The sequence below is a fragment of the Erithacus rubecula genome (genome assembly GCF_903797595.1).
Source record: "Erithacus rubecula genome assembly, chromosome: 3".
In the NCBI taxonomy this organism is placed as follows: domain Eukaryota; kingdom Metazoa; phylum Chordata; class Aves; order Passeriformes; family Muscicapidae; genus Erithacus; species Erithacus rubecula.
The window spans coordinates 7,111,375-7,138,395 of NC_136689.1; the positions used below are offsets into that span (position 1 = coordinate 7,111,375).

The 27,021-nt window shown below is 40.1% G+C and overlaps 1 protein-coding gene across 5 annotated transcripts in view; it reads left to right on the forward strand.

Annotated features, from left to right (window-relative positions):
- The window catches only part of DPP6 (dipeptidyl peptidase like 6), a 524,565-nt gene that overhangs the window by 473,408 nt on the left and 24,136 nt on the right, over window positions 1-27,021 (forward strand). For all 5 annotated transcript variants that reach the window (XM_079300903.1, XM_079300904.1, XM_079300901.1 and 2 more), the window contains exons 9-16: window positions 610-764; window positions 1,900-1,997; window positions 5,883-6,006; window positions 6,839-6,877; window positions 13,471-13,578; window positions 14,139-14,230; window positions 15,920-15,967; window positions 17,854-17,972. In XM_079300903.1, coding sequence (XP_079157029.1) covers window positions 610-764; window positions 1,900-1,997; window positions 5,883-6,006; window positions 6,839-6,877; window positions 13,471-13,578; window positions 14,139-14,230; window positions 15,920-15,967; window positions 17,854-17,972 — 783 coding nt within the window. The remainder of the gene's footprint in view (window positions 1-609; window positions 765-1,899; window positions 1,998-5,882; window positions 6,007-6,838; window positions 6,878-13,470; window positions 13,579-14,138; window positions 14,231-15,919; window positions 15,968-17,853; window positions 17,973-27,021) is intronic.

Here is a 27,021-nt window from a genome sequence, read left to right on the forward strand (position 1 = left end):
TACTTATGGCAAATTGCCTTGAAGAAATGATTTAAAAAATGAAATGGGGATAAAAGTCAAGATGGTATTCAAGGCATAGATTCTAAACCTGGTATCCTGTTCTGAAGTTCCAGCCTTTCATAAGTTAAATAAATAAATAAATAAATAAATAAAGCTACAGAAAAATTCTATATTTATTTGTTCCCAACTGGAAACTGAACTTAGGAATATTTAAGTTGTTTCTGAAGCACTTGTATAAGCACTGTTTGAATGGACTGACATGTGTCTAGTGTGATGTGACCCCCAGTCATGTGCAGGACACATGGCAGGAGCAGCAGGGCCTTTTATGCTGTCATGACTCTGTATACAAATATGAATAATTTGATGTTTCTTCAGCAGAGGTAATTAAGCCTAATAACCTATAAATACAGAGTAATTGTTATCAATTGTGTTCATTTGTGTATATGGCATAATTTGATGAGTATTTTTGATTGATATTCCTGTGGCATCCTCCCTGTGCTGTGATTAGACTGGGATTTTCATATCTGCACTGCTTCATTTATTGCTAACTAGTAATTTACCTCTAATAGCCTTTTTTTTTGTTCTCTCTCTCTCTTTTTTTTTAATTAGAGGAGATCTTGAAGACTCACATTGCTCATTGGTGGTCTCCTGATGGCACCAGATTGGCATATGCAACAATCAATGCCTCCAGAGTCCCCACCATGGAGATCCCCATTTATACAGGCATCCTCTACCCTACTGTCAAAACATACCATTATCCAAAGGTAAGAGAAAATAAAATAATCAGTCCTGCTGTTCTATCAGAAAGAAATAATTGTTTATTTCCAGTAGGTTCAGACAGGATACTAATAATACACACTCATAAGCAAGGAAAATAAACAGATCCAAGGGAAGATGAGCTGTTCCCCTGTGAATGTAGTCACCTCTCTTCTTCAGCTGTATTTGTAAAACTGCACTTTTCTGCTTCTGTGAAAATTAGTAACTATATACAATGAAAATAAAATTTAAAAATCCCTGCTTTTTACACACACAAAAGCAATCGTGCTTCCAGGCTGGAATGGGTGCAAGTCAGGTGGTGTCTGAGGGTTTTGAATTTCTGTATTTCTGTATTTGGATGTGTTTCTATATTTAGATATGTTTCTATATTTAGATTTTAGATAGATAGACACATGCATACATATATTCTATATTTAAATAGATTCACTTTTGTATAGAAGGAAAATTACCAAAGTATTTGTTCTTTCTTAGAATATCCAGGGTGGCCCAGTGTCAGAGGATACATTGGTTTTAGAGGTTTGCTCTGCAGGGAGTGCACAGCACTGGCACAGCTCTCCACCAGCACAGACTCACTGCTGCTCTTATTGCTGTAATTTCCTGCCCCAAGGCAGTGCAGGGGTGTCTGCTGCAGTCATTCCTTCTGGGTTTCTTGCTTTAAGCACTGATTCCCCAAGACCTCACCTGCTGGTCCAAATTGAACCATAATTTTACAGGAGAGATACCCACATAAAAGCAGGTTTTGTGGAAATCACAATGGTTCAGCAGGGGATGCCCTTTCCTCCAGCACAAAATGATTCAGTATTTTACTATATCAACCATCATCCCATTAGACACCTTTTGTCAAAAGGTGCAGAAAATAGCAAAATTTCTAGTTGCCATGAAAAGTAGAATTTTTTACTAAGGTTAGAAACATCCTGAGCAAAATTTCCCATTGTGTGTGCCTACCAACCTCTCCCCACCTCTGAGCCACATCCCCAGATCTGCAGTGTCCCTGTGAAAGACCACAGCAGTCCAATCCAATCCTTTCAGTGGGAATGCTTTTTAGATTCCATGGGGATATAATACATCAAAACCATTCTGTGTTGTGTATGATTTGGTGATTTATTCTTTTCTAAAATCCAGGCTGGAATGGAAAATCCAACTATTTCTTTGCATGTGATTGGTCTGAATGGACCCACTCATGACCTTGAAATGACTCCCCCAGATGATCAGAGGATGAGGTAGGTGTTTCTCACCTTGAATGCTGCCCCCAGTTCCCTTGGGGTTTTTTCAAGATAATTTTACATTTTTTTACACTGGACCTTTCTCTGCTGCTATCAAAAAGTTTCATTTAGTATAAACCTGCCTAATTTTTTTTTTCTAAATTACTTGTTTTTTACTTGTATTTTATAGATCATTGTATTAGAACAGGTTTACAACGAATAGCTGTGAAAGAGTCCAAATCCATTTATGCAAAAGAAGATGTATGACCTGTGGCCAAACCAAATGGGAATTTGCCTTCCAAAAATACAACTTCAGACCTGTACAGCAGGTGGGAGTTCAGGATCACAGTATTCCCATCACAGTATCAGAATGGTGGCTCCTGAACAAGATAATTTCTTTTTGGTAGCATTCTATGTAAACAGAGAGACTCAGAAAGGTTTTAATTACAGCAATAACTTCCAACTGTAGGATCCAAGTGTTCATAAATTTTTTCTATATGGTTATGGGTGGCCATAATTTTTTTGGTAGCAATCAATATTGCAAAATGATGCAAAATACATCATAAGTAATTAGTGCCTGTATATTTCATGAAAACCATGGCAATTGCCATCTCTAGGGATGATAGAAGTAGTGCTGCCAGAGCAATAGGGGTGCATTTTCATTATGCATATGTTTTCTGAAATGAGGGGATTAATGTGATAAAATTTTATTAAAATAGACAAGAGGGATGTGGTGTACATTCAGTTACAGAAGGGAGTTTCAAGAAAGCAGGGGAAGCTGGTGATAAGGATCTTCCAGCAGACACATCCTATCTGAGGCACTTCAGTGCAGATAATATATGGGCAGAGTGGTATTTCATGTTCTTTTTATCTGGAGCAAAGTGATTTAGTACAATTAATAAAGCTGATAATAAGGTGGAGATTTGCCACGACCTTTTTTCTTTTCAAAATTGAAAGAAGCCAGAAAATTTCCACAGGAATTGGATATCTCAGTAAAAAAAAAAAAAAAAAAAAACAACCCCCCCCGCCAAAAAAAAAAAAATTAAAGAAACAACAAACAAAAAAAAACCAACCATAACAAAACAAACTAAGAAAAGCTGATGATGAGAAAACATAATTGGGGGTGAAATGTACAATATTGATCACTTGTCTTTTTTAAAAATTTTCCTTCTAACCATTTTTGTCAAGTTTTCTCCAAAGCCATGCTCTTCTGTGAAAAAAAGAAAGTGAAGAGAAGGGGTTTAAATTGAAGGGGTGAAAGTAGTACTTAAAATTTAATGCCTGCCAGGCATTTTTATTTTGGTGCAAACCACTGGACCTCAAGAGTTTCACCTGCAGATGGTCAGAATTGGATCATCACCCAGCTTATTTCTCATGTTTGCATCCCAGGGGGCAAAGTGAGGGATGATATTATCTCCCTCAAGTACAGAAATCATCACTGGTCCTTGCATGGGCCAGAAACAAATAAATAATGGGAAAACTCAGCCAACTCTGGATTTGGGGAGTTGTGTGTGCCCCAGGGACCATGGGCTGTGCCTTGGCCTGCAGTAAGTCACTGTCTTTCCTTGTGATGTTTGTGGCTGTATGACCATGGTCACACTGTTCACATTGTAGAGTCACAGCCCATGTTTGGGATTCTGCCTCCAGGAAGCAGCCATGGCAAGCTGGGACATGAGCACAGCTGCTGGGCAATGGGCTCAGTCTCAGATGATTGCAAACCAAACCAACAATGTTTTTACGGGGATGTAAATCCTGCAAAACTCAGCGTGGCTCCATCCTACCTGACAGGGCTCAGACAAGGTGTCCCTTCTCTTTTGCTCTGTGTTTTTCAGATGTGGATATCTATACATTTTTTATTTTATTTTTTTTTTTAGATGTGGATGTTCTTGCACTGGTCAAGGACCTGCTGTTATAGATTTTGTTCTGTGGAAGAAACAGGTTCTCCCTTAAATCATCTCCACATTAAATGTGGGACAGGTCAGGCAGAGAGGCCTTGGGAATTGCACTTGTTTTCCATTTCTCTCCACTGGCTGCTCAACCAGTGCAGCTGCAGGAGTGGCAGATGTTGAAAATTAGAGAGATGAATCACAACTTTCTGCCTCATTTTTGTCTGAAGAATGGGACCCTTAAAACTTGGGTGTCCTATAGAAGAGATGTGAAGGGAAGTAAATGAAATTAAAGACTCCACACTACTCAAAAACTGGAATAATGACTATCCAGGTATCTGCAGTTATCTGTGGGCTGGATTATCCATGGTCTTGATGGCTGGAAGAGGGTTCAGAGAGAAACTGAGACTCCATGCCCTTCTCTGGGGTGGTAGTGAAGACCCTGATTCACCTGGAATAATAATTAAAAGTTCCTGAGAAAGAACTGTGGCTTCTGTTCTCAAACAGTGAGAGGGATGTAAAAATTAAATATATATACTTGAAACTTTAAATTGGATTTATGGAAAAATGCTCCAAGCCACAGTAAGTACTAAAATCACATTCCTTTTCTGGGGAGACTGAATCTCCTCAGTTCATTTTGGAGAGAAAGAAGGTGCAGTTATACAGTTTAATTTTGCTGTGTTGTTTTTTCCTCTTAGGGCCTACACTGTTGCTGATAAAGAGTAAAATTACAATTTTATTTCAGGCTCTAAATTTTCAGACTGCTGTTGTCTCACCTGGGCATATCCTTCTCCCCAGTGCAGTGGATACAAGCATTGAGGCCTTTTGTTCCTTTTTCCCACAGCCAATTTCAGGCACTAAATATTACTGAAAAGTACAAAATCAATTTCCAGCTTGTTATTTTTCTAGACAAACAGACCTTTGTGCTTTTGCCCTTTCTCTTCAGTATATGCAGCAGCTCTTGGCAGAACACAAAGAACTCTCCAGCTACACAGTGCTTTATTTCCAAGGAGAGCAACAATTCCTTATACATATTTTATAGCAAACAAATGAACTAATAAATTTTTTATAGACTGTATGCTGTAAAAAGTCATATTATACTTTAAGGATGTCTTGGCCCACATGGCCCAGCAGTTTATTATAACATCACCAGCTCTGGCAGCTCAGCCAGGGTTGTGTCCTACCAATGAAGTGGTGGAGCCCTGAATTGTTGCAGAGGTGAGCACCACTCCCTGGCTCTGAGAAGAAAACCCTCAGAGAATTTATTTCAGGATTTTCCAGCCCAGCCTAAGAGGTTGCAGTCCTCACTAATGCATGGGGCTTCTCATGAAGATATTGATTGCAGGACTGTGCAGCTCTCACCCGTGATTTACCCCAGGTATCAGCACAACCTGAATATGTCCAGCAATAAGATGGTGCAGGGAGTGTAGGAGGGTGGTTTTGCTCATGCAAACTATCCCTGCTGATGTCTTTATGGCACCCAGCTGCATCTGCTTTACAGTGTTACTCCAAACTCCATCCTTCTTACTATTTGTCTTTTATTGCAACACTCCCAGATACTTTAGTCTGTAGCAGGCATACTCAGAGGCCATCCACTTTTCATAAGCATCAAGAACCCAACCATTGATAGTGATTGGTCTGAGCCAGCTCAGATTAGTGTGCTCAGAATGGAAATGGTTTGCAATTTCTTTTCCACCTCTGCATAAATTTGTAGCTCCAGGCAGTTCAATCCTTCTTGGGAGACAGAATAGCTTGAAAGATTCTTTATCTCTATATTTGTCTCTTCTTTGAAAATAACTTCCAGAAGTGGTAGATAAAACACCTGCACAGCCCTAAAAATGTCATTTTTAGGGGTTGAAATCCATACATAAAGCAGCTTGGGGATATGAGGACACAATGTTCTTTAAAGCCACAGCTCTCCTGGACCGTTTGCCTGCAGCAGCCCCTGACTGCTCAGCCTTGTGCAGCCCATTAGGATGGCAGCCCTGTGATGTGGTTTGTGTGTCTGTGCTTGCAGGGACTACTACATCACCATGGTGAAGTGGGCCACCAGCACCAAGGTGGCAGTGAACTGGCTGAACAGGGCTCAGAACGTCTCCATCCTGACGCTCTGCGACGCCACCACGGGGGTCTGCACCAAGGTAGGGGCTTTGACAGCCTCCCCTGCCCACCACAGCTCATAACCCACGCCAGGAGAAACCATTCAACTTGCTCTACACCACGGAAAGCCAGCTGGAACAGGCAGACTGAATGCAAAAAATGTTCACATTTTTAAATTGTTTTTAATAATAGAAATCCAAGAACACTCTGTGTGTGTTTGAGGCAGAGTGATTACCTGTCTTGAAACACCTTTATCCACACACAATTTGAAACTTAAATATCTTTGCAACATTCTAGATGCAATATATGTATTTAATGGCATTAAAACCAGCTCATGCTTATCTACACATACTTTAATTGTAGCAAATTCATCCCTTCTATAAATGCACTAATACAAATGGTATATTGATATAAGATCAGCAGATTCCATTAGCATATTCCATCATTTAAACTGGCTTGTGTTGCCACTGTATAAATTTCATGCCTTGAAAAAGATGATGCAATTCTGTGCATAGAGCATGGTGAGAAGTATTTTTATTAATAACTTTCATTTTGGCCTTTATTTATTTCTTAAGAAGATTTATTTCTTTGGAGAATAATACATCTTGTGGATTTATGTGTTTTGTCTGTAGGCCTAAAATACCTTCTTGCATTTTAGATGCAAGAAATTCACTAAAATGCTAGTGAATGCTTATCCATCAGGGAGGAAAAGTCAAGAGAAGCAGCCACTGGATTCCAGTCCAGAAACACATATTTGAAGAGTTTCTTTGCATTTCTGAGCAACCTTTCAACTCCAATCCAACAGTTTCCTGCATTGATGGGCAAAATATAATATATGACAAGTTTGGTATTAATGGTCTTTTTGTGTTTTAGAAACATGAAGATGAGAGTGATGCCTGGCTGCACAGACAGGTAAGAGTGATCTTCTCCTTGTGGCCAAGTTTTTGGTAGGATCTTTGCTTCATTGAGTTTTTCCCCAAAGAGAAAAACTGATTTCCAGATTGGAGATAGATACTTGGAAAATGGCATGATCTGTATAACAGAAAAGAGCTCAGTAACAAACAAGTGCTTAGTAAAGATGCCATCTGCTCTGGTAGGTCCCATAGTCCTTAGCCTGAATTTTATTTATGTTTAAAAGAGATGAAAAGCTGGTGTGGGTGGAAAATCACCCACTGGCAGTGTCTGTATAGGACTCATCAGCCTCAGAGGCAATCCTTCTCACCCTGTCCTAGTACTGATGATGATGATTTAAACACTATGGTGGTTGTTTTCTGGTCGTTTTATTGAGGGGATCTCTGTCCAGTCAGAGACAAAATCATGCAGATAGAGTGCTGAGTCACCTAAATACCATCCATAACACCTGCCCAGGAGTCAGCTTGTGAAGGGACCTCTGGTTAGATGGAGCTGTTTTTCAGAGAGAAGCTGTGATCTCAGTTCAGCCACAGCACTGAACTGTTTTTCAATCCTAGTGTGAACTCCAGAAATGTCACAAATATCTTGCTTGATATATTTTTCCAAGTCCAGATTTAAAGCATTTCAAATTTTTGTCACAGCCTGCTCAGAGGAGCCAAGACCCTGTAGAAATGGCACGACATCAGTTCACAGCAAGAACAAGGCTCTGCTCTGTTCCAGTGGCTGTCCTGCAGCAATGGGCTGTGTGTGATCCAGATGAAAATTTATTGTATGGGGAAATAGATTTTGTGCTCCCAGCATTTCAAATAATCTTTTGCTGATATACAGTAAAAATGTGCTGAAATATCCTTTACATTCATAAGGACTGTACTGGCTTGAGTGGGAAACAAAAGCTTAAAAGACAAGCCAAATCAAGGGAAAATTAAATTGCCCAGATATTATATATTAAAAATAAAATAAAAAAATGTAACAGGCTTTATTTGTTTTATAGGTTGGAAGGCAACTGCAGTAAAATAATCCATTCATTGCTATTTACTGCAGCATAGTGGAGGATGTGTTTTATATTAATACAGTATAGTGGAACTTGTGTTTTTACACTGCTGTGGTTATTTAGTCACCTACCACATGGACAGGCATTAAAAGATGGTGCTTTATCCTCAATATCTGAAGTAAATGATATGTCAATTTCTAATGGGCCTGCTCCAGGGAAATGCATTTTGTTTTACTACATCTCCAAAAAGCATATACTTAGTTTGAGAGCACACACTTAGTTTGATTTTAGGGAAGGATGTTCATTAGACCCAAATGAGTCAGACATCTCAGTGCTAAACTAAAATAACATTTTCTATGGACTTTGGAGACATTTAATAGCATCCTTCAAAAGCTTTTGTAGGAGTCTGAAGAATTATATTGCTCTTTTGCCTGTGTTTCTGACAACAAAATTACTTAAAATTCTAGGTTTGGCTGAATATGATTACTGGGATAATTGTATTTTTTATATTTGCCTTTTATACCATGACACATTAATCTAGATAACTGGAAAGGTATTTTCATGGTGTGTGTGCCTGACTATGAGGATGATGTTAAAATGTTAAATGCTTATTTGGGTCCACTAACCTCTTAAAAATGAGATGAATTGCACATCAGGCAGCTGAAGGAGCTCAGGAGTGTGGCTGGGCTCAGGATGAGAACTCCTTGGCTGAGACATTTTAATGTAGAGTATTTTCAGATGAACCAGGTGCCCTGTCCCCTCTGGAGACAGCCAGGGTGGTGGCACTGGGGTCACACAGTCAAGGGACCCTGGGCAGGTCCAGCCCACCCCAAAGTCCTCCTTTTGAGAAGAGTCACAATTTTAAATCAATAGGACCAAGGAATCCAACTGCTTTCCTTGTTCTTTGAACTACTCCTTCAAAATTCCCTGTATGCATGGTTTGAAAAGCACAGACAGGTTTTGCCTTTTTCCTGGGAATTTGAGTGCATCCTTGAAAAGGGACAGTCAGTAGGAGACAAGAAGATACTCACCAGGGACATGAGGGGGTCTCCAAGGATGACAGGGTTGATTTTTTAGCTGTCTGAAATCCTGGGAGTTATGAAATCAAGAACACAGGCCATGAATTTTAATTTGGTTGTTGTAGTAGTGGGTGACTCAGTGGCATTTAAAATCTGTGTATAGAAGGTCATAGTAAACAATCTCATATTTCCTTCTGGGCTTAAGTTCATTAATTTTGTGCAAGTTCAAAATCTTTGGAGAGCCTGTCTCCAACACAGGCACAGAGAAATAATTCAGACACTCCCTGTGCAGCTGAAAAATAGGATAAGCTACTTAAAATATAATGAGGAATACACAGTATTTACACAGGATTTGCTAGAAAATATCTGTCACTCTTTGTCAGTTGAGGTGGCACATGTTCACTGAAATTGTCTAGGGACTCTGAAAGTTTATACTTCTATTTATATACTTGCTTGTGCACTTCTGAGCACCAGAGCCAGACTGAACTTCACTCATATTTTTGCTTAAATACACAAACTGTTTGAAGCACTAATTATAGCTGTAAGCAATTTTGTTTCCATTTTTGTGTAGAAGCCATTTCCAATAGTTCTGGGGATGGTCATACACAGGCAATGAGTCAGCAAGGGAGAATTCAGGCAATTTCAGAGCACCTGCTGAAGATAAACTTTACTGGCATTTTAATTGGTTTATTTATTTAATTGTGAATGTGGCCTGAAAAAAAAAAAATTAATTATAAACCAGGGTGCAATTGCAACTCCACCAAAGGTTGCAGTCTTTGACATTGACGTTGGCAGGACCAGGAGATTACCATAAAATTGTTTAGAGACCCATAATCTCTAAAACTGCTTGTGTGGGCTGGCTGCCCTCCCTGATAACAGTTTCCTTGGGTTGCATTTTTCTTTCCAGTCCTCCTATTTCCCCAGTGCTTCAGATGACCTCAGTCTGAAGCTAAAGACTCACTCTCTTAAAAAGTGGAGATGTTGAAAATCTGGCACCATTTTTCTTTTACTACTCCCTTCCTTTAATCCTGCATGATAACCCAGTAATGATTCTTACATGTGGTTTAAGGAGGTACAAAAAATGATCTTAAATGAAAGCAGAGTTCAGAGTAACTTACAAACAGAACCCACTTTTTCCCTCTGTAAAGCCCTTTTGCCATGCAATCACCCCATAACTGACCTCATTTTGGCCTAAAAAGACAAAGGATGAAGCAGAAATAGGACCCAGAGTTCCATAAATCAAATACCCAAATTCATCTACCAGAGATAAAGAAGCAGCTCCTGGCTATAAACAATTTTTTGGTGCTAAATGAAGAGTTCCCATTTCACCCAGTGGAGGGGATCTGTATCCTGAGACATGGGATCCTCTGCACTTGTTGACCCCAATTTTGGTGCAGCTGCCCTGAGATGGCCAAAGGTGTGCTGCACCCAGCCCCAGCTGAGGATGAGGATGAGGATGAGGATGAGGATGAGGATGAGGATGAGGATGAGGATGAGGAGGAAGCCCAGCACTGCCCCTTGGCTGAGTGTCAGATCTTTCCCCTGTGCCCTAAAGAAGTGACTGCATTGTCCCACTAGACTCAATGCACATTGGGTGTTTTCTTTGTTGGATTTAAACAAATGTTTACCAATTTGCAAGGGATTAAAAGAATCCATGTCACACCCATTTGTTTTTCAGAGCTATGTGACACAGAAAGAATTGGGGCATTTCACTGAAAGAATAATTGCCCAACATAGCAAAATCATTAATTCTGGGATCTGGGCAAAGGTGGATCAGACAGAGAGGGCAGGAGACTGCTGAGGAAGGGAAAATGCATCAGAGAAACAATTGGAAAGGGTTCAGTTATTCAGATTAATTTGTTTCCTTTTTAAAACCTGAGGATGAACCAGAAAATCATCATTCTTATGGAAGTATAACTCTCAGTGAGTAATAAAACCAATATGCAAAGAATCTGATTTGCCACTGATTTCTGTGAGGAAATGTGTGGAGTCCACCCAATGTGAGGCACAGGAGGCTGGGAGTGTGTTGAGCACAGACAAATTAGTTTGGAGCTGCAATGTGTGCTGAAATATAAGAATTGTTTGATCCATGTTAATGTGTGGGTGGTTTTGGTGGAGCTGCACTTCTGTGTCCACTAATCTTTCATGAATTCCAACTCACCATAAATCAGATAATTTCTCTTTCAAACATTTGTCCTGGTGAGTGATGATGCAAATCTTCCAGGCAAGAGACTCTTGTGCACTCCCCACCATCCTGTATGCACCTCATCTTCCCTTGTTTTGCCAGAGGAGCCTTCCTCAGGTGGCTGCAGATCCAGTGATTCTCAGTGATCCCTCTCCAAACACAGCTGAATACACTCTACCTTTTTTATTTTTAATTGTTATTCTTTGCACCAGGGCTTTGTGCTCCTCTCTAGGATCTACAGGAGCTCAGTCTGCATTTAGCATTGTCCCTCAACTCACTGATTTGGGATAAGCCCTGAGGGTTTGTTTTCTTCTCCTGACCATTTGCAGATACTGAGTTGTGCAGCTCTGAGCCCTCCAGGGGTCCAGAGCCCTCCAGCAGCCTCTCATTACTTTCTCTTTTCTAATAAAGATGAAGCATTTGGTGGCATAATTTTCTCATATTTTGCTATCATCTACAACAAAAAGTTTACAGACATTTGAGACTACACCCTTTAAGATGTAGTAATGAAAACATGAATTTGTTCAATCCCTTTTGGCACCTACTGATACCATCTGTATCCATCCTGTGGCAAAACTTTCAAACATTCCATACCTGCTGCATAGTACAAATATTGTCTTTTTCTAGCACTAAACTGATCTGTTATTTTCAAGGAGGGCTGTTCTGCTCTGTTGTGGGATTCAGTCAGCAATAGTTGACAAAAGTCTCAGGCAGTTTATATCACCTGCAGAATATTTTAGAGTTCATATCACATGCCCAATGTAGCTCCCTAAATTATAAAATCCTGTTCCAAGAGAATTTCAGACTGTGTCCCATTCACCAGCTGGGTAAGTCATCATCTCTGTCACAAAGCTCTGACTGCATTCAAGTGCTGCCTTTCCAGCAATTGAACATGCAAACAGGATGTCTTGTATCATCATCCCTAAAACCTCACATCTGCCACCTGTGCCATGAGCCTCCTTCCCCTGCAGCTCTGAATGAGCCTCAAACTCATCAGTACAATGCCTGCTCGTGCTGGCAGAGACATATTGCTGGAATGTATAATGCAGGAGGCACAGATATAGAAATACAGGGTGAACTCATTGCTACCTACCTCAGGAAAGGAAAACCTGTCGAACAGGAGGTTTGCCTGAGCTATCACAGTCATTATTCAATGAGCTTTCTCCTGTCATGAAAGACATTTGGAAATAATATAGAGTTTCGTGTTTCAGCTTCCAGAACAATGTCAGAAACAAATGAAACCATTATTTCATAGAGCTGAGACAAGCTGCAAATGGGTACATTTTAAAATACAGTGAAAACCTAAGCAGGGGAAAATAAAAGGCAGAAAGAACAGTTTGAACACCTAATAGAGCACTGACAAATCTGATAAACAGAGAAAAAGAATTAATCAGTAAAGAACAAAGGAGCAATGGAACACAGAGTAAAAATAATGTGTTAGCTTATAGGAAATAAAAAAGTTTATTCCTTTGCTGTGCCATAAGTCTCCCTGTACAATCAGGGTCCTGCTGGTTCAGTGTGATGTCTTGGCATGTGCCAAGCAGAAAGTCAAGGGGTTTTGATTAACACTGAACTGCAGAGGACCCAGGAGAGGCTGGCAACAATCTCCTTGTTCAGCTTCAGCAGAAGTTCAGTTTTATTATTCACTCTCAGCTAGTTGGGACTTAGTTAGCTCCATGTAGCCAGTCCTGCTGGTGCAGTGCTCCTGTCTCCCACCACAGGGACCCTCTGCCTTCCCTGGTAATCTGCTCTTCCACCACTTCAGGCAGTGGAGACCTCTCATGTGCCTCAGGTTCTTGTTGACAAAAAGAGCACTCCCTTCCAGGAGATGCTTGCTTGCCACATGTGGGGTTTGATCTTCCTTCTGCTGAGTCTCTTCTGTCTCTGAGTGAAAGTTCCAGTCACCCAGTGAAAGTCAATCACCACATTCACCTGGGAGCTCTGTGTCTAAGGAAACTCTGCAGAAGTGCCTTGCTTTCATTAATAATTCAGTGAGATAAGCATTTGTAAGACAGAAGATAAAGACAGCAGTCAGGTGCTGTTCAGTTGTGTTTCCTCCAGGACAGGAGCAGAGAGGTTCTTCCAGATTGATAAACAGGTTTTGTCACAGGGGTTCTAAAGGCTCCAAGTGCCCCAAGCAGGCAGCTGTATATGTTCACTTTGGCTTTGCAAGTGGGAATTGACTTTCTAGCCAAGGAACTCGCCTTGCTGCCTGTCCTCCCACAGCTGAAAGGTGTCTGCTTTCCCAAAAGCAAGAAGCAAAAATGCTCAATCTGCAGTTTTCAGCTTGCTATCAAAGAGCCTTTTCTGCTTTGCTGTGAATTCATTTTACAGGGCATTGGAGCACTGAGCAATTCTAAATACAACCAGCTAACACTAATGCACCCCTTAATTACAGAATGAAGAGCCCATTTTTTCCAGGGATGGTCGGAAGTTTTTCTTCGTGCGAGCCATTCCGCAGGGAGGACGTGGGCACTTCTACCACATTGCCATGGCCTCGTCACAGGTGACTCACCCACTGCTCTCACCTGAGCCAGGGAGCAGTCAAAAGTGGTGTCTGTGCTTGTAGCAGCGAGATGGGGAGGTGCAGATGTAAAAAAAGTCTTGTGAATAAAAGGAAACCTGCACCGATGCTTTACTTGGGCGTAAGATAATGTGAATTTCCAAATGAAATGCTTAGAGGAAAATGGTCAGTCAACTGTCTCTTTCCAAACATTATTATTGTTTTGTTTTTTGTTTTGTTTTGTTTTGTTTTTTATTGTCACCTTAGTTGTAGATAAGTAAATCTCCACCATGCATAAAGGATTAAATAGAAGCATTGAGCACACTGGACTAGGGGAAGGGGTTTGAAGTTGCTCTGTGCTGAATTCACATTATCTGCAGTGGAATCATGGTTAAGATGATTCTGACTCTGTTATTTCTATGCTTGCATATGCAGACATGGCAGGTGTAGTGGTGGAAATGGCAGAATTTTGGGTTTTTTTTCATGGGCAATGGAGTCAGAAGAGCACCTTTTTTCAGAAGTTTTAGCAATAAAGAAATCTACTTCTCTTTTTTTTCTGGCAGCCCAACAGCAGCAATGATGACTTACAGGCTATTACATCTGGAGACTGGGATGTGACAAAGATACTGGCATATGATGAAAAAAGACAGAAAATGTAAGTAAGCTTTGTCCTGACAAATCAGATTTCCTTTGTTTAGCCCTGGGCTCTGGGTCATTGACAGAGGTGTTGTGTATGTTCTGAAACCTGTGAGCATGAGGAGGTGGGGATAAGAAAGCAGAAAAAGCTGTCTCCATTTTGGCTAAACTTCTCACACCATTGCACATTTCTTGTGTTATTTTGATTAGTATGTACCGTTCAAATCTCTCTTTCTATGACTATTAAATAAATTTGTGCAGAGGAGTAATTTCTCCTGCTGCAAGTTCTGATATTAGCCTCTGCAGGAAAGCAGCCTGTTTTCATCAACAACCTAGTCAGTTTAGGAAAGAATCCTTTGTTGACCTGTAAAAATACCAATGCATTGGAAAAAATTTTAAAAAAAAAGGTATTTAGCTAGAATTAGAAAAAAAAGAAAGAAAAAAAAAAAAAAAGAAAAAGAAACCCACTCTTCTTCACACTTGCTCTTTATGCTTGTAAAACAACTTTGTAAATATTAACTTTTTCAAATGCACTTCAAGAAATTGTATAAGAAAATGCTTATACAACTTTCTGAAATCAAATAACAGATTCCTTTCCAGAAAAATTTTCAAGTGGATACAAGGTTCTCACTGCTCACTTATTTAAGGTCACTGAACAGTTGAGTAAATAGTCTCTGGAATATAATGAACTTTGAGTGATCATTAAGAGCACGGTGCTTCTTCAAGCTTTTGAATGCTACCAAGTACCAATAACTTCAGAACAATAGGAAATCATAGAAATATAGAATCATAACATGGCTTGGGCTGGAAGAAAAAGAGCCTCCAGTTCCAGCTCCCTGCTGGGCAGGGACCCCTTCCAGTGGACCAGGCTGCCCATCAATCCTGCCCCTGAACACTTCCAGGGGTGGTCCAGCAAACAACACCAAAGTCTTATTGGCATTTTGACTGGCCAGTCAAGCAGAAAATGCCACACACAGTTTGTACAATCAAGATGTGTGCCTGGGCAAGTGCAGCTTGGTGGAAGCAGACCAGCAGGGTTGAAAATCCTTCCTGCCATTCTTCACCCCACGAATGCTACATTTGCTCCTGTGGTCCAGCATTATCCACACAAAATGCATCTGGGGGATTAATTCAGATTTCACAGGTGGGACTGAGGTTGGCCACCTCCTGCAGCATCACTCTTTTGCCTCCAGAAGCTGCCACTGTGCAGGAGCTTGTGTTGTTTATCCAGAATGGAGCTCACCACAGTCCCAGCACAAAACAAGGTCAACAAAATGTTCTTCAGCTTCATGCTCTGCCTTCCCATCTAACCCTGATCAGCTGTCTAACTGGGCAAAGAAGAAATGTAGCCAAAGAAATAAAAACTTCCTCTAAAGAAAGAAGAAAGGTCTTTAAAAGAAATTCTGAGCCATGAATCTCGAGGTAAAAAGGTGGATGTCTTCCACTTAATCACTTGATCCTTTTGGATCCACTGACATGATCAGTATAGGACCCAAAGTTTTACATGTTAGTTTTAATTGCAGTGCAGTCTGCAGTGTACTTATTGAGCCTCTCAGTGGTGTCCCTCTGTATCCTTTATTAGTTCAATTTAAACTTTCCTTGCTTTTACAAGATCACAAAAATGACAATATGAGTGAAGAGGTTGTTGCATGAGACACTTCAGAACACCCTTCTAATGGTGTAATCCAATTTTGGTTTTCCCCTCCAGTTATTTCCACAGCACAGAAGATTCACCAAGAAGGAGACATTTATACAGGTAGGTGCTTTAGTAACTTCATATACAGAATTTCCCATTTCTTCAGTTTTACAAGAATCATAAGCAATTGCAGTAGAAGCAGTTTCTTAAGATTTTTTCTGTAATGGGATTGCAAGATTTTTCAATGTGTCACTGGAAGAGACAGAACAGTGTAACCATAGCAAACAAAATGCTTGACACTTGGAAATGTTTTACATTTAGCAGTTTTCTCATATGAATGCAAATTTCAAATTGGTGTCAAGATTGACTATCACAAAACTTTCCAACAGAACTGCTTAGCACTTTAAGGAATTCAGAAATGCATAAACTAATGTATATAATGCCTTTATACTTTCCAATAGAGATTTTGAGAAATTAGATAGTAGCACACCTCTTCATGAAACTGAAAGAATTAACAATATTTTATGGCTACATACCTTTTTCTGCAGTTCCAGAAGTATATGATGAGTAAAAGGCTGGTTTTACAGCAAGCTATTGGCAGTGGTGCCATTGTGAAATATTGTGGCAGCAGATTACAAAGTGGAGGAATCACAAACTTTTAAATTTCAGAATCATTATTCCATTTTTTCTTTTTTTTTTCTTCTGAGTCACCCTGCTGCCATCACATCTGCAATGAATGGCAGAGCTGGTGAAGGCATCAGTGGATAAGGGACAGTCAGTACATTTTTCTTTTCTCACATGACATCATACATTATTTTCCCTCAGTGGGAAGGAAAGTAGAGCAAAGTAAATTACCTGTGATTGAATATTTATTTTCCTTTTGAGACCTATATGCCTGTTCACTGCACTCCACCAGTTTTTTGAGAGTGTTTATTTTATTGAATAAAATTTTTAAAATTATATTAACCCTTCATTTCTATTGAAATGAGAAGAAAACCTCAGTCTAAAAACAGAGTCCAAGCACAGTTCAAGAGCTGCTGGCACATGTGAAAACACTCCCCACTCTTCCTTGTCAGCATCCCTCTCACCCTGGTGCCTCATCAGCCTCATGTCCCTACACAGACAACAGGGAAAGAGCAGATGAAAACCTGTTTGGGGTCTTTTCCCCCTCCTTTTTGTGTTTTATTTATTAGATTTAATTAGGGTTGTAGTCAGAGATAAAATCTGAGCCTTAACAAGAGCCCATGATCTACTAATTTCAGTCTCTGTGATCCTGAAAAGGTTGCTCAGCCTCATCTCTTGGTAGCAAAAGCCACTCATCTGCTTTACAGTAATACTGAAAAGATCTCTTGGTTAATATTCTAGAAGTTTCAAAATGCTGTTGTGGGCAAAATGCTTTCTATTAATATTTGCTAATTATCTGTAATTCTTCCACTTTCTGTGGACTCTTAGCAGCCAACTTGTGAGGACACATTACCTCCTTCAACAGCAGATCCCTACATACAATCTTTCCACTTGGGGGTTACAAGAGCAGCAATTTAAACCTGTAAAAAGGGTTTTGGCTTCTGAGGCAGCAGCTAGCAAACCAGGCCAGGGATGCAAGCAATAAGAAAGTTAGAGAAAGCAATTCCAGCTCTTTATTGTCTGTTATCATATAAATAAGTGTTGAAATGTTGCTCCTTTGTTTCATGCCTTCATCCACCAAATTATTCTTCCTCTTGTGGAATTGCAACCATCATTTTCTTTAAAAAACTGTACCTTCCCTCATACCCACCTGACCTTACAAAATGGCATCAGTGTCCATTTATATATTCTCTATTCAAGCAGGAGGGGGGGGGGGGAAATCCATTACTGCTATTTAAACTCAACCAAATGGAAATACTTTGCCTCTTACTAATGTTGGACACATTAGATTTATATTCTTGTTCTAAAGAAAGGTTCAAGTAATGTTGCTTTCAAACAACATTTGCTCAGTGACCTTCATGGAATTGTATTAACTTTTTCAGTGCAAGCACAAATGGGAACTTCAATAGGAGGTGCCTGTCCTGTGATCTGATTGAAAACTGCACTTATTTCAGTGCATCCTTCAGCCACAACCTGGAATACTTCCTGCTGACATGTGAAGGTATGTTGGGCTCTGTCACTGCAGCTCTTGTGCCTCAGGGGCAGCATTTAGAGCCAGCACTGGCATCTTCAGACATCCTGTGTACCTGTGGTCATCCTTGAAAGGCTGACCATGAATATCTGGGTCACTTTGCTTTTAAAGCTTTACTCTTGACATTTTTCTTTTTTTTTTTATTTTTGCTTGTAGCCAGAAAGGAAATATTTATAACCTTTTTCTGTGCATGCATGCACAGAAGGTAAAGGGAGATTCTCCCAGGCATCCTTAAAAGAAAGTAACAGCAAAGCCTGGAGGATATAAAACATCAGAAAATTTATGAGAAGCCAGCAAGGTGGGGTTGACTGTGGGGGACTGGGACTAAGTTCCAGATACATCAACCAATCCTGTGAACAGAGGGATTTAAAGTAAGTTACAATGAGAAGACAATTTGCAGGAAAAGGCAGCTTACAGAAATGTGCCTAATGGACAATGTGAGTACAGAATATCTGGTGTTCTCCCTCATTCATCATAGATCTACTTTAACTTGGTAAAGTCAATAATCTGCAAATGCAACAGGGATTTCCTGTTTGGAAAGTGCTGAGAGTCCCCAAGAGGCTCAGGATGCATTTCAGGAGAGGAGTTATTGAGGTTTTCTCCATCTCTGTTAAGACTAAATGCAGAACTCCACAAAACTTAATCCCATATAATTTAACTGCTTAATTATCCAAAATTGCACACAAAATGCATGCACAGCAGTCATCTGCTCCTAGGACTGAAGTTGCTCAAATAGCTGCATGTCCTATGAAAAAAAGGCTTGAAAAGAATCAAGCAAACAAGAAATTCTTGATTTTCAACAGCTCAGGAGAGAAGTGAGTAGGTTTTGAGGGATATTAGGAAGGAATTCTTTCTGTGAGTGTGATGATGCCCTGGCACAGGCTGCCCAGAGAAGTGTGGATGTCCCATCCCTGGAATGCTCAAGGCCAGGTTGGATGTGGCTCTGAGCAATTTTGGACAGTGGTGCCCATGGCAGGAACATCAGGGGTCTCTGTGGTGATGCAGGGGCTGCCCCTTCTCTGACTGCCAAGCTGCAACTCACTGTTTGTGGTGAACACAAGGGTAAAAAAGGAATATTTGAGATGGTAAAATGGGAAATAATCAAGATAAAGTGGAGAAGTAGAATGGTTACCATGGTATAAGGTACAATACCTGGACTGAATTGTAAAAACATGTTTTTCTCCTGGAAGGGAATGATGGGCTGAATGTCAGAGGCATTTAGAGGTATTAAAAAAATGATATTTGGCAACAGTAAAGAAAAACAGCATTAACAGGGCAATACCCTAATTAATTTAATGAACTAATTAACTTAATGCACTTACCTGTAAATCTGGATTTATAGTTGTGGCAGACATATGCAGAGAAGTGTCATTTGTCAATAAACATTCAGTTCTGTAGTAAGTACTATATTTAGGAAGTTCCTCCCTTTAAAAGAAAAGCCTCATTTATTTTTCTTCTTGTTTTAATTTCAAGAACAGCTGTCAGGAGCTACCAGAAACAGTGTCCACTTCCTTTGCACTAATTGTTTTACTGTAATTAGAAGCATTTGTGAATAACTTTAATAAGATTGAAGTTTCTAAAGGGCCTTTTCAACAGTTATAAAGTGATTTGGTTTTGATTACATTATATCTCATCCACAAAACCTGCAGTGATACCTGGAGATTAATGAGTTTTATTAGTGTGTACATTAATCCAGTACACAAGATAATGATTTTGCATAATAAACTATGGGCCTGTTTCTCAGCTGCTGTAAACAATAATTCAATTATAAGGTCATTAGGGTTAGATATATTTATATCTGCTGAGCATATCTTTGTATAAATTTCATAATTCAGGACTAAATCCTCAAATCTCACTGTAACACAAAAACAGCACAGCTTCATCTGTGGAGCTTCTCTCAGTGTCTCCCTTCAGATACCTTTAAAAAATACGCATACATGAGAAAATACAGAAATCTTGGTAGAATTTTCCTTTTCAGTGATTTTTTAAAAATACTAAACCAGTGCATTTACGTGACTTGAAATGAGGATATATCAAGGCACCCTGCAGATCCAGGGTGAACAAGGGTTTGTTTTGCAATATCTGCTCCCCAAGGGTTCTGCCCAGAGTTCCCAGCTCTGCTTCCCCAAAAAATCCACACAGCTGGAGCTGATGTTCAAGACCAGTACCTGTGGCTGTTTAGTGCTTTCTTCTCCATAATATGTGTAACAGACATAAATTTGTATCTAAGTATGTATAAAATGCATAAATCTCCATAATAGGTATAAAATGCATCAATATGTGTGAAAGCACCCAGAGCTCAGGTCTTGCTGTCTGCTCTGTGACTGTGACATGAAAATGTGAGTTCATAGTGATCACTGCTGTACCCATGTCAGCCCCATATGTATCTTTGGGAGGTAGCTAAATTATTTTACTGTAATCAAGCCTGTGATAGCTCAAAAATTGTATTTTCTCAGCTGCCCACAAGACAAACACATGGGTAAATGTGTATGGCTTGAAAACAATTTCTGTACTGACAGAGAATAACCTCCACCAGTTTCACTCTGTCCCTTCCTCTGTGACCTTCTGTTGCAAATTTCATTGAGTTTAGAGCCACAGACATGACTGTGGCTCAGCTGAACTTCTCTACAATGGATGGCAAGGTTTGTAAGGTTTGAGCAATCAATCAGTGCTTATCAAATACTCCATGATACTTGAATGAAAGGCAAGGGCAAGGGAAAATATCTATCCTAAAAGAACCCCAAAAAACTAATAAAGGTCTGGCATCGCTCATTTGATCCCAAAGGTCAAGAGCTGGAAGTTTTCTACTCATTCTTTTGGTACTTTAAGGGCAACATATAATTTCCTTAAAAGATTTTTTGCTGTCCTGCAGAATGCATTAAACAGCATTCTACCTGCCTGAAATGAGAGCAGTGTGCTGTAACAGAAGGTAACCTCTCTTGAAAGAGGACAGTGTAATGCTTACTGTCAGGAGGCAACATTTATTGCAATCAGTCAGTCCCAGAAGGCTAGTTACCCTATTTTTCATCTAATTTTATATGCTCATGATTGAATTACTGTAGCAGGATCTAAGGAAACATGATGCTTTGCAGACTGCTGTTAGATTATCTCCTCTAGACACGGTTGCAAAAGCAATATCTGCTTGACCAAGGTCACTCCTACTGTCATTTTCACCATAAAATATGAGCTTACACTTCTGCCTCTTCTCATAAACACAGGCACCTCCACTGATTTCCTCTAAGATAAACAGAAATAAAATCTGGATGGAAGTGGTTTGCTACTTTACACATAAATTTAATTGAGAATGGATTTATTTTCTCATCTGAAATGGGATGTAAAATTCAATTTCACTGAGAAAAGGATAGGAAATTGCAAATTTTTGTTACAGGAAGCAATTTATTCCTCTTTCTTGAATGGGACTCAAACACACAGGGTGTAAGGCTGAATGACACCAGCCAATAACTCACTAAAGCCCATTTTTAGATGATAGCTGCTTCTCTGAAGGATGAAGCCTTATCAGTTACTACCTTTGTGGTCAACTGTGCAGTGTTTCAGTATTTCCACTGTACACAGGTACACTTTGTCTTCAGTGACTCCTGTCTCACCCCAGTGTAACCCAGCAGCACCAGTAAAACAGCTCCTGATGAGATTGTTCATGGAGAATCAGCCCTTTCTGCCACAGGATCATTGATACTCTGACACTCAGGTGCTTTGGCTGCAGTGTCTTCACTCCCACAAAACAATGTGTGGAATCACAGTTTCGGTTGGACTGACAGAGCTGTCAAATGTTTCCTGGAATCTGGAGTTCAAGTCCCTCATGTTGCAGACTGTGGCATTGCAGCATCCTTTGTGCAAACTGGTTCTTCTCCATCAACTGGCCTCATCCATAAGCTCATCCGGGCCCTGGGGAGGTGGGCTTTTCTCCACAAAGGGTTAATGCCTTCTGGCTCTGAGGCAAGAGGAATAGAGGGAAAGACCCTGGCCTGAAATTAATGACATTTAATGCACAGTGAAAATGATGGGAGGAGGCCAGTGTTGTTCATGGGATGCCCACCAGCCTGCTAATTAAAGTTCTTCATAATCATGTGTTATCAAAAAGGGATTGATCATTTTTAGGGATGTCACAAAGAAAATTGGAGAGGAGAGGACTGTAACAAAGACTAAGGGAAGATTTGTCTCATTCTTGGCCTGGTTGTTGGTGATAGAGAAGTGCTTTGACCACTACCCTGTGTGTTATTCTTCATTCAGTGACCAGTGAGGGAAGAAACAGCTTTCACTGTCAGGAGGGACAGCAGTGTAACTGAGCAGGGAGCTGTCTTTTTCTATAGCCCTTCCTCTTCTTCCCAGACACAGTAAGATTGTTGGGTTCCAAAATTCCATAAAACCACTATTGTTTATCCTGTCTCTATGAAGCCTATAGCTGCTGGAAGCTGTGTCTGTGGCTCACTGGTAACCTTTATTGTCAGTTTTGTGCAGGCTAAATGACTTTAAAGCTGTCTCTCTCTTTGGAGAAAAGAAAACAGATATTTGTAAGAGAAGTGTTAAAATATTGTGACCAGATTTGGCTCCTCTCTGGAACTGTGGTTCTCAGTAGCTTAGCCTAGATGCTGCAGATCAGTGATGACAGGTAACAGAAATGAAAATATTTCTGTCTTTCCTAGTAGGCAACTCTGCAGCTGTGGAGGAAAATGTTATGTTGTAACTGAGCTGTGCTTGATAAAATACCTAAAGAAGAAGTACAAAAGGAATTTATGTGGTTATATCTGCTTTTCCCCACGTGTCCTCTGAGCCAGTGAAGTCAACAGCTCTGTGACTGCACTGCTGGCCCTGAGGCGCACTGAGGGGTGCCTGCAGGCCTGGGAAATCTTTAAAAATAGGATTTATAGCTCTTACTTCCTGCCAGACAAAATGGTGTTTTAATCCCATTCACAGATAACAAGTGGTACAAAAGCACTGATTAGAAAAAAACTTTGCAATTTAAGGATCTCCTTTGAGGGTGATTCATAGTAATGAAGGAGCAGCACAACCAAATTAGTGATGATCTGAGTCAAGTTTCTCCTGCCATTGGACATTAATTCATTCTGTCTGTGGTTTTATGAGTTTTAAAGACAAGTGCTGCAATTTTTCCTTTATAGAGGCAGCAGGTAGCTATAAACTTCTCAGCTCCTTAAACTGTTTCTTGAGAATTTAATTATCTTCTTTCCTCCCTCTTGGTGAAACTTGGAAACACCATCTGGAGATGGGAACACTTAGAAGCATCACTTGCTGCTTTCATTTAACAGGTTTATGCTGAGCTTCAAAAAGTCCTTTTGTTCTTCCACATTTGTTTTATTTTCCAGAATTTTGCTGGGATCAGTAAAGATTTTCAGTACAAAGTTTATCAAATGATCTGGCTCTGCTCTGTGGCAGGTTGCCCTGACTTTCCTTTAAACATTTTGACTCCACAGAGCCCAGAGTACGATTTAAGGTTCAGCCTTCCACTGTGGGGAATTCTAAACCCTGGTTTGGGATCCTTTTAGGCATCCAGGTTGTTCTGCCCACTGATGGGGACACAACACAAGCTCCTGCCCACACAGATGTCTGAAATGATTGGTGCTTCTGGAGTCTATCATAGACAGAGAAATTTTTAGTGTGGGTGAGTCTAAGTCATGAAAGCCATTGAGTGGAATCAGAGTTTTATGATGAGGAGTGTTTTATGCTTTAGGAGAAGCTGGGCCAGCAGCTGGGGGGGGTGGAAAAACCTCTGAAGCATCAGCTCCCAGCATCCAGCATCACTGGCACAGCTCAGCTCCAGATTTAAACCCAGGAGTTTTGGTTTTTCTTTATGTCAGCAAACATGAAATTCTGAGCAATGCTTCTGATATTGTGGCTATACTTCATGTCATTAGTGCAAAAAGATGTTGACTTTTTTGGGAAGATACATATTTTGGAAGATACCCTAGTATTTTATTCTTTTATGGGATTACCATCTGATTTAGACAGACATGAATGTGTGCCATAGAAAAGTGAAATTAAAATCAACAAACCACATGGATTTGTTGATGGATTTCACTAACAAAGTAACATTTTGCTTTGTTTTGCTCATCTACCTATGGATTCAGTCCTTCTCATTTACACTTGTAAATGACTTTGGGGAACCTTTTTTCCATGAAAATCACTTAAAATGTCACTCGTGTGAAAATTTTGAATGTAACATTCATAAAAAAAAAAAAAACAACCCAGGGTTTCTACTCATAAAGACTTACTTTGTGAATAGTGGCAGAATCCTTTCTGCCTCAGGACAGAAGACCATGACATTTGTCTTTCACTGTGCATGAATCAAATCACATTTTTCTTTATTTTCTCCATCAAAATCAGGTCCATGTCACTGAGATATTTTTGACAGCAATTTTTACATTTATGGCTCCTTCAACAGAAAGAGCTTAATATTATTTAATATCTCAAGAAAATCCTATACTGATATTTATCAAGACAGAGAAGGAGGAAGTAAAAGTTTTATTGTTGGCAAAATAAATACTGAACCAAGTTTTTAATTTGAATTATGTAGATGTATGAAGATCCCTTTGTAACCTTTCTGCAGATGATAATTTTTGTGCTCTTACCAGGGGAGGAGCAGAGGTACAGAGAGAATTAGTGTCTTGCCTATGGACACATCTGGAGTCAAGTATCATGACCCCCATTTCCTTCCTCATACTGCAAGGCAGTACTCCAAGGAAAAGCAGCACTGACTCCTGGAACAGAGCAGAAATATGACTCCTCCTGCAGCCTGTCTCCATTGTGGATGGAGGATAATTAACCCTCTTCAGGATTTTTGCAATAATGTACCCATCAGGGATGTGTCTGCCCAGCTCCTGCAATAAGAGGTTGGTTCATGCCTTCAGGCAGGAGAATAATGAACCTCTTTCTACATCTTCCTCGTCTCCTTCATTTAATCAGACCTTTTAACCTGTGCCATTTGGGCCAGACCTACCATCCCAGGAAAGCAATGGAAAATCTGGAGATGAGGATATTTTTACTAACCGTGGACAAGCAGATGTAAATCAATGATTCACAAAGCACAAGTCTATAAATCAATGTTTTAAAACTCTCTACATTGTCCATGTATTACCTTAAATATCACGTAGAATTGTTGCATGTCACAGTCTCATCAACAACGTTCCTGGAACCAGATTGTAATTAGCAGTTGTTATGCTCAGGTAAACATCAGTGCAAGCCATAATGGAAGTATACAGCTTAGCTCTCCCCTGATTATATTGGGCTATTTATGAACTGTAAAGCAGCTCCATATTTGGGCAAATATATCTGCAAAAAGCAGGTGGATTGCTTTTTTTATTCCCCTTTCCATTACAATATAATCATGGTTTTGTACAGTACCACTGGATTCTCTAAATCTTGAGTTGGATGTGGATACTTATGGCACATATACTTAGAAACAGGTGGTTTTTACAATATTGATGCACAAGGAGGAAATACCTTCATTTAATCCCTACTTTAATTTAGTTAGGTAGCAAGTCTGCTGCCTGGCAAGATGTCTGAGCATATGGATTTAGTGTCAACTAAAAGTGTCATAAAACTGCCCATCATGGTAAAGGAAAAGCATCTTAGAAAGACTCACTTCCTACTGGAATTCAAATAAATGCTTTCTAAGTGCAGCTGGTCCTGCTAAGAGAGCCAGAGCTTGGCAGGTGACCTTTGGCAAATATCATAATAAATTAAATTGTTGAGATCTAAAGAGACTTAATTAGATGCTGAAATAACTATTAGCACTGAAAATTGTTTCATTAGCCAAGTCAAGAGCCTATGGATATAAAAGTGCAGTAGGCACACCTCACTTTAAACAAATGTGAAGAGCTGATCTGGATTTTATTACTGGGATATGCACCAGCTGGAGGCTGCAGCTCCATGTAGCCACACCAGCAGCTCTGAAGACCTCAGACAAGGCTGAGAGCCCATTTTAAATACTTTCTTTGCTTATAACGGTATAAACAATAACTGCCAGGTGGTGACTGGGAGGAGGAAACTCAGGGGATGGTTCTTTCTACCTGCTGTCCCAACAGATTGTGCCTCCCTGGGCCCCACCTCACCTTACTCTGAAATTCAATAACCCCCTGCTAAACTCCTTATTGTATTTTCCTCAGTACATCTCAGAGGAGCACAGCACTGCCTGTCCACAGGGACTGGAAGACAAAGTCAGTGCAGATCCATTCTCTGTCACCTCAGGGGCTTTTTCACCAATCTGCTGAGCCTTTGTCACAAACAGGCTCACTCAGAGCTGGGCCCAGGAACTAAACTGAAGGCAAATTAAATAGATTTTTTTGGATTTTTTTTTTTTTTTTTTTTTTTTTTTTTGTGCTGTGATCAGAAGTTCTAGAAGCTGTTGTGCTGTTTACTGCATGATTTTACAAATATTTCTGATTTTGCAAGGGAGTGGGACAGGCTGGCATGGAACCAAGTGGCTGAGGTGAAGGACCAAGTAGCTGAATGCTAAATTAAATATCTTAAGGAGGCCTCAGTGAGAATTTCATCATCAGAAAAAGACAGAATACCCTGAATTGGAGGGACCCACAAGAATCATCCTGTCCCTGCACCCCAAGCATCATTTGAAAGTTTTTTATGGGTCACCTAATGACTGCTGCACTCCAGAGTAGAATGATATCTATATTCTGTATCATTCAAAAAGAAAATGTGTTTTTCATCAGTTCACTCAGATGTAATGTTTGTTTTTTCAAAACCCCAGTGAGTGCTAGAATACACTTCAATATACACTTTTGCTACTTGGTTCATGATGTGAAGATGTTGGGGGTTTGGGTTTTCTGAACCATCTGAGCTGTCCTTGGCTGAGTTCTGAGTGTACAGCAAAGGGCAGAAAGCCAGAATTTGTCAGTGTGTGCTCTGGAGTCTGAACACAGTGGAGTATGTTGAGGCAGAGCAGGGTAGGCAACCCCAAGAGGCTCTATCCTTGTGTGACCACACAAACCAGGTATCCTGGCCAAAATACCTGTCTAACAAAAGCCAGGAT